Below are 8,919 nucleotides of genomic sequence, written 5' to 3' on the forward strand. Positions count from 1 at the left end.
GTCTTTGTGGCTTTATATATATATATATATATATATATATATATATATTATACACACGTGATATTCTAATCAAGGTTTGGAAAAAGAAAAAATACACCTATTAGAACTAATGTAATTGCGTATCCGCTGAAGAAATAAATAAAATTTCAATAAACTATTTGACATACTTTATCCAAAAAAGAACAATGAATTATTGAAATAAATAGTCTTTTTGCATGAAATAATACACATTTTTTTATTCTTTTACAGAAAAAATACACATTTGTTTGAACTTCATTATTTTTTGCTAAATCTTTTCTTCTTTTGGAAAAAATAATTAAAGTTTCAATTAAGTCTTATAAATTTGGATCCAAAAATATATGATGGAAACAAATAATGGTTGCATCTAAAAGAATTAGAAAAAAAACAACTCAGAATAAAATATATAATGTAAATACCCATTTGAGAGTTAGTAGTTTTTTTTTTTTAAAAAAAAAGTTATTTTCTCTGCCGTGCCTAAATGAGAGCAAATTCATATTATTTATCATATTGGCGTCTAAAAATGTCGGGATTATCAAATTACCAAGTTTGAAACGATTAATTAAATCAATATAAAATTTAAAATGTATATTAAATAAAGGTCAAGTACATAAATAGTTTTCTGAACTTGTTGGGTTTTTTCCTTCAAATATCTCAACTATGTCATTTTCCTATTGAGTCATTGAACCACCTATAATTTGTTCCTTTTAAATACTTTTGGATGATGTGGGATCAGATTTTGTGAGATTTATTGATATAGGATACATGTGTTTTTCCAAAACTCATTAGTTCAATTGATAGTGAAAATATTCGAGAATAATTGTGTTTTACTTTAAGCCATTTGAACACATTAGAAAACAAACTAGACTAACACACAATTTGTCTTCATTACTTCAATCAAAATCATTGCAATACGAATACAGTTGAAGGCATTTACGATAGAAAAGTTGATCAAAATCAGTCAATGATGTTTAAAAGAAACAAATTATGAATGATTCAATAGGAAAATGACATAGTTGAAATACCTGAGAAAAAAAATCCAACAAATTTAAAAATTTATTTATGAATTTAGCCTTAAATATAACTTTGACAAACTTAAAATGTGATTGAAGTTTTTCATTTGGGTCAACTATATGAATTATAAGCACACTCTTTGAAAGGTAAGTCAAAGGCAAACCAGACCGTAAAATAGTTTGGAAATTCTTAAGAGATAAGTGTTAAAAACAATCTAAATTATTTAATTTTTTTGAGTTTCATATCTGAACTATTGAAAGTGTCAGTTTCATACCTAAACTATCACTTTTTAGTTTGAGAAACACACCTCGGTGGTGTGTGTAGTGCACTCTCTCTTTTATATGAAACTTTAACACATGACATTCCACATAAATAAAATATTTTTTCTAGATGAAAATTAAATAATAAAAAATTAATATTAGTTAAAAATTAAAGATTACTATCCATATAAAAAAATTATTTTTTTTTCTTTTCTCACTCCACCACCTCCTCCACGTACCCCCCTCCCCGCGACAACTCCATCCTTTTTTTAAACAAAATATTTATAAAATATTTTTAAAAATTTCATATTTATCTTCCTCCCCCCCCCCCCCCGATAGAAATTGATATTATTTTATTTTAAAAAATCTATCTCATCCTATTTAATTTTCCACTCCTAATTCTTATTTTTATTTTACGTTTTTCTTATTTTGTGTTAGATATGCACGTACATATATTTTTAGAAAAAAAATTCTACTAGTGTACCGAATATAAAAATATAAAAAAAGTCTTGTGACGGTAAGTAAAAAATATTTTTGATATGTATATCTAATCACTAGTAAAAAGATTGAAAGCGGAGGGTTAAGTGGGATGGGTAGAATTATATTTTTAAGAAAATAAAATAATATCTAAATTAGTATTTGATGAGGGGGAGGAAATGAAGTAAAAAATGAAATACTTTTATAAAAGAAATTTAAACAAAATAAAAAAACTTTAAGTGTGGGATAAGAAAAATATTTTATATTTTATTTTATAAAGAAAATATTATTTTTTTACAATAGTTTTTCAATTTTTAATTTTAACTATACTAATAAATCTATTTATTTTTTGTCAAATATTTTATTCATGTAGAGTGTGATGTGAAAATTCTTTAAAATAAAAGAGAAAGTGTATTACACATAACATGATGAGAGTGGTATAAAAGAGAGAGGTGTGTTCTCAAACTAAAAAATGTAGTTTAGGTATAAAACTAAAAAAAATATATATATAATTTGAATATGTTTTTGATACTTATTTGACAAAAAAAATATAATTTGGATCTTAATTTGATTTTTAATTTTTTTCCTTAATTAGCGGAATATTATGAAATCTTAATTTAATTTTCAATTTTATTTTTCCTTAATAAGACATGATGTATCAACAATAGTGTATCCGAATCTTTAATTATGTATCCGTAATATATCAAATCAAGGCCCAATTTCCAAAAGACCAAGAAAGTATACTAATCAAAATTTTCTCTTCAAATCATTTCTTGGTTAAGAAATTATGGGAGTTTATTATTGTATATTTATTTAACACTCTTTTGAAATCAAATTTTTAATAAATAAATATATATTAATTTATTTTAATTGATTAAATTAATCGGTGAACACGAGTTAATCATTTTGATTTATCTATATTAGTCAAATGATATTTTCAAGATCAAATACTTTTAAGGGTAAAATAGAAAGAATAGTGTTATTTATGCATTGATATTGATAATTTAACAAGTTATATTTTTAGTATTAGGTTTGAAAAATGATTTGAAGAATAAATATTTAATGTTGAGGATAAACACATGAAAAAGTTAATTATATTTTCTTTGTTATATAAAACATAATAAGTAAAAATAAAAATTTATTTTAGAAATAAATAATAAATAAAAATAATCAATAAAAAATATTAAAGATCATCTATTTTACTAAGAACGACATAAATAATAGAAACTAAGGCAGCATTCGAAAACATTGAAAATATAATAAAGGTTAGTAATTTAGTTGGTGAATTACATAATTTTTGGTAGGTAAGATTTTGATTCTCTATTCTTTTGATAAAAACAGACTAGGAGGATTTATCTATTTTTTTTGCTTTTTCTCTGATCTTTTTTTTTAAAAAAAATCTTACATTTAAAAGAATAGTTACATAATTCACACTTAATTTTTATAACTCTCACATCTTTTATATTTAAAGGCTTTAAATATTTAGTTCGTAAGTTATTCGTATCTTTAAAATCAATATTTTACTCTTTTCATTTTAAATTGATTGTTCAATTTTAACTTGACACAAAATTAAAACAGAAATAACAAAAAATCTTAAATTTTGTTTCCTTAAACTAAAAGCTTGTTGAATGCATTAAAATATTTTTTCACTCTTATAATCTTAAACAGATATATAGAAAGTTTGAAAGTTAAAAATTGTTAAAAAAGAAAGAAAAGAGACATTCTTAATTGAACAAATTGTCCCACTTGCTTTTGTTTGTTTCCAGCATAATCTTTGTAAGAAGAAAATATGTTAAAAGAACAAAATAAATTAATAAAGATGTGTAGTGCGTAAGTTGATAAAAGAATGAATATTTACAAAGAGGATTTTTCTTACATGGCTACTCAAAAACAACCTAATTACTTTTGATAGTTATATTTTGATAATTGTGATTCGTAGTTACACGTTATGGGGAGGAGAGAGACGAGCGAGACTGAGAGAGAGGAGAGTGACGAGTGAGAGAGGGCAAAAAGTGGGAGAGAGGTAATTGTATATGTATATTGGTTAGATAATTATATATTTATACATATGTATTTATATACATGGCAAGCGAAATTGGGAGAGAGAGGAGAGAGGCGAACGAGATTGACAGAGGGAGGAGAGAGGTGAGCAAGATTGGGAGAGAGGCGAGAGAGAGGAAAGAGAGTGGGACAGAGGTGAATTGTATATTTATATCGGTTAGATAATTGTATATTATACATATGCATTGTATAAATGGCAAGTGAGATTGAGAGAGGGAGGAGAGAGAGAGCGGGGAGAGAGGCGAGAGAGATTGTGAGAGGAAGGAGAGAGGGAAGCGAGAGAAGGCAGAGAGTGGGAGAGAGATGAATTGTACATGAATGTTAGTTAAATAATTGTATATTATACATATCTATTTGTATATTCCGACAAATTATAGATATACAACGTGACTAATTATACAGACTTAATATATAATGTAAGTCGCGAGTGAAAATTATAGCAAACTATAGCTATGATGAGTAATTAAGTAGCATAAATTTATTTAACCGCGTAATTTTTCCAATTTTTTATGTATAGATTAGAAAGTTAATTTTAAGCCTTCTTTTTTACCAAATCAAAATCTAAAAATTGTCTTCCCTTTCCAATGAAACAAAGTTAGACCCCAAAAAATTGGGCGCCTAAAGCCCAAAACTTTAGATGCATTACCAAATAAGATTAACTCCTTGTATATATTATCTGTTCTGGCTTCCATATGACAAATGATGGGACATTAATGTTACAAGAAACTTATAGTACATGACATAAAAATACTCATGTATTTGATTCAATTACTCCATTTGGATCACTAAACCTTGTATAAATTTTTCATGGTTTCTTTTCTGGCAAATCGACATATCCAGCATCAACGCGATCCTCCAACACAGTTTTTCTCCTCTTTGATTCTTCATAACTTTGAATGTAACGGCTCGCGAAGAAATGGAAGTATATGAAGTTTAGTATTCCCAATCCAGCAATAAGAAGGTAAAAACGTTCTAGCTTGTTTTCATTTAGGTCATGACCTCCCAACCACCGTTTTCCGCCATGTAGCCTGCTTAAAATCTCAACCAAATTGACAATGAGTGTGTTGAGGTAACTGGCAATGCTTAGGCTCAAGAAGAAAATTGCTCCAGCTACACTTCTCATTGTCTCTGGTACTTGGTTATTCAAGAATTCCATGACGGATACCGCGGCAAATGCTTCTGTCAAGCCTGATAAGATGAATTGAGGCAAAAAGTATGCAATGCCAAGTGGAGATAGGAATGTGCCTTGTTTCAGGGCTAAGTCACGCCGTCTTGTTTCAACTAATGCAGCTACTAATAAGCAAAGAATCGCCATGATAATACCGATTTTGATTCTTATCTGGAGGGACAATCTAGCTTCTTTCTTAGAGATTTTTGATGCATTTGGAACGTATACACATTCGTAGATGAAGATCCATATAGCCAGGGCAATCATGGATGCTAGTCCCATCCATCCAGGAGGAATCATGAAATTCCCAACTTTTGTGTTGGATTGAATTACTTGAAGTACCCCGAACGTATTCATCTGTTCCATTGTGATGAAACAAGTAATTCCAGCTACCCAAACGGGTAAAATCCCAACGACACATTTCAGTCTTTCCACCTGTTCGACATTACAGAGTCTCCAGCTATCTTTAGCAACTCCTTCAGTATTCAGTTCACTGTTAGGATCAACAATCACCGCGGCCTTATCAAGGAACTTGAATCTGTCCGTGTGCCTAAGCACCGATAGCTCGTTTTCTGATTCTCTGGTTTCAGGATCATAAAGGGAACTTGCTGTTGGTAGATCATGAATGTGTCTTTTTCTACAAGCTGCATTTATAACCTTTGCCATATCGATAAAAACACATCCTTGAGGCTTGAGACGGATATAAGAGTTTCGACCCATCAAGAAAATCATAATGGAAAGAGCTAAACAGCAAGTTGGAATTAGGAAGCCTATAAACCAACTGATATTTGTCTGGATATAGATAACAACTGTGAGGGCAATGATAAGTGCTATAGTGAATGAGAAGTACCACCAATTGAAGAAACTTTTGAGCTGAGACCTTCCTTTCTCTGTATTAGTATCGAACTGATCAGCCCCAAATGCGATGTTGCAGGCTCGAATACCTCCTGAACCTATAGCCATAAATCCAAGACCTGCGAAAAGGTAACCCAGCTGCCATTTTTGTGGATCTTCACAACGTGCATTGCCCTGACAATGAGGTGGCCTCAGTTCGTCGATTCCAGCTGTTAATGTCACCATCCCCATCCCCTGCCAAAAAAACAGAATTCGGGGCTTTCAAGCAATGCTATTTACTAGCAATCTTTTTTATCCTCAAAATTTTGTTGTTACCAAATTTTCATTCAGAATGATTGTAATTTAGGAGAACATACTTTGCTACTATATAGACTCTTATTTAAGTTGAGACTTGAGCTATATTACACTCGAATAATCGTTACATTGCACGAGAAGAAAAGAGGAAAAGGAAGAACAAAAGTACCATGAAAGAAGCAAGGGAACCAAAGAGTAGAGTGAGGAACCTGCCAAGGTGAGCATCAGCTAAGAAGGCACCAGCTATAGGGGTAATATTGGAGCAGCCAGACCATATACTCACCACATTTACCAAAAATACACCCCCCATATTATATTTGGTTCGCAAATATGTAGTCATGTTCGATATCAAACTAACCGATGCCAATTTCTCAAACGATTCATTCCCTTCACAAAACAAAAACAATCAAACATGGTGATTCGTTACATATAAATACATTTATTCATGTGTTGGTTACCAAGAATGAAGGCAATGGCTGTCCATCCTCCTTTTTTTCTTGTGCAACATTTTGGAGCAATATTTTGTTCTTGTTCTTCTTCGGAGGATGAATGACTTGCATTGATAATCTCATCAGCCATTTCTCCTCCTCACTATGTGTTAATTATCAAATTGCAAACAATCAAGATGTTCCTTCTTTCAACTTCATTAGTTTTGTACAAATGAATCTGGAAAAAAAAAGGTAACCGACGATCAAACAGCTTGCATTCAATGAGAAGAGAGAGAAAAAAAAGGGGAGGAATGAATTGGATTAATTAATGGCTTACATATATCCCAAATTTGTGGAAATATGCGCGGTTGATCTTTCTCTTGGTAAAAACATAAAATAATTGATAGAATTCTAAAATCGATCTACTACGCTTATTTAAAAAAGACTATACGTTATGAGTGTGAAATTTGAGATATTAACGCTATGTTTGGATCATTATTATCTATTGTACTGTATTATATTGTTACTATATTTACAATGTTTGTTTTGATTGTTACTTAAAATGTATTATATTGCATTGTTAAATTTCATTGTTACCTAACAATAAAAATCCTTTTTTTATGGAACAACCAATTTGTTGTGTTTCTTAATTTCTTTTTCTAATTATATATTTACATAATATTTCAAAATACCATTTTATCGTTTATCTTAATTATTTAAATCTAGTCAAACCTCCTATGCTAAAATAATTAGAATATTTTAGTAAATTTACAATAAAGTACGATACGATCAAACCAAACAATTAAAATGTTATTAAACAACAACAAACAATACAATCTAGCCAAATATTGTCTTTATCATACAATATAATAAAATAAAATATAATATAATATATTATGAAATAATAGATAACAATGATCCAAACAAAATGTAAGAGATATTATTTTCTCTATCTATGTTATATTTGGTATTCACTTACTGTCGATCCAGACGATAGTCCCGAGGGACGGCATCCTCCTATAATAGTTAACAGTACTGAACAAGCGAGTCATCGGTCCGAGGAAAGAAAGGAGCCGCCTTTGAAAAAAAAAAAAAACTCGCTAGACCTTCAGAACGTACTTTGCATGTGATTATTTCGAGTGTTTTGATGGTATCTTGTTTTAGAGAAGGAAATAAAAGATGGAGTAGTGCTAAAATAATGAATCGATGACATCCTTTCTCGACAAGTGGCAAGCTTACTTGACAAAAGTTCTCATGCATGCTGACACCTTTTCTTCAATAGTCCGCATCTCTAACTAAAATATCAAATTTTATATTAAATTTAATGTTAGTATTAAATTTGATATAATTAATTTTAATTTATCGCATTAAATTTTATATTAAAAAAGATTGTTTTCCTTTATTCATTATTATATTATTATTTTTTGTTTTATTTATATTTACTTATTTCATAGAACAAATTTTTTCTAAAACATTCATCATATATAGTTTATATAATTTTTTTTATAATCGTTTAATGTAAAATTATTATGTACTATAATTTTTTAAAATAATACAATTTGCTAGCAAATATTATATATAATAATGGATAATACAAATAAAAGTGAAATCACTTACGAAATACAGTTAAATAAACATTATATAATTGAAAAAAGTATTTTAAATTTTACATAAATATTCAACTATCAATATCACTATGTTGCTCCCGTAAATGTTCTATTAATGCATTACGTAGTTCAAAATGAAACACAAAGCTTTGAAATTTAAAGAATAAAATAAAATTATATTAATGAATATGGATGGTATTGCTGATTCAAATAAATTATACAATGTATTTTTAAGGACATTGTATTATTTGTTAAAAAATTTATATGTCTGCATTTTTAATTTTCGTGAAGGTCAATTGTTGTAGTTTATATAATTTATAGTAGAATTAACATAAATTTAATTTTTTTTAAAAGGTCATATATAAAAAAATTAATTTATAAAAAAACTAAATTTTAGATCTAAAATTAATATTATAAAAATATTACATAAAAAATTAAATATACAAGAGAGTTAATTAGAACATATTTATACAATGTTTAATTAAAAGTTTGTATAATTAAATAATATTATAATATTCAAAAAGTGAAACAATGTGATGAATAATGTTACACCAAATTTGATGTAACACTATATACACACCAAACTTAGTGTGAAATATAATGTGGATTGCAGCTCAAAACACTAAATTTTACACCAAATATAAGATTTAGTGTTGGGTTGAAGATGGTCTTACAGTATTATAAAAAACAGTGCACTTTTTTTTTTTTTAAAAAAAACATTAATATTCCTAGTTCAT

At 28.4% G+C, this 8,919-nt stretch overlaps 1 protein-coding gene across 3 annotated transcripts; it reads right to left on the reverse strand.

Moving 5' to 3' along the window:
* Positions 1-4,468: 4,468 nt before the first annotated feature.
* On the reverse strand, positions 4,469-6,888 carry LOC107013072 (protein NRT1/ PTR FAMILY 2.8). Of its 3 annotated transcripts, none has more exons than XM_015213058.2 (3): positions 6,606-6,888; positions 6,317-6,534; positions 4,469-6,087 (listed from the first exon to the last, which is right to left on the reverse strand). In XM_015213058.2, exons 1-3 carry the CDS (start codon positions 6,724-6,726, stop codon positions 4,636-4,638), a joined length of 1,791 nt encoding a protein of 596 aa, XP_015068544.1. In that variant the 5' UTR covers positions 6,727-6,888; the 3' UTR covers positions 4,469-4,635. The 3 variants fall into 3 exon arrangements, with proteins under 3 accessions (XP_015068544.1, XP_015068545.1, XP_015068547.1); XM_015213059.2 differs by lacking the exon at positions 6,606-6,888 and having other exon boundaries at positions 6,317-6,356; positions 6,431-6,523; XM_015213061.2 differs by lacking the exon at positions 6,606-6,888 and having other exon boundaries at positions 6,357-6,455.
* Positions 6,889-8,919: the final 2,031 nt, after the last annotated feature.

The sequence above is a fragment of the Solanum pennellii genome, chromosome 3 (genome assembly GCF_001406875.1).
Source record: "Solanum pennellii chromosome 3, SPENNV200".
Classification (NCBI taxonomy): Eukaryota; Viridiplantae; Streptophyta; class Magnoliopsida; order Solanales; family Solanaceae; genus Solanum; species Solanum pennellii.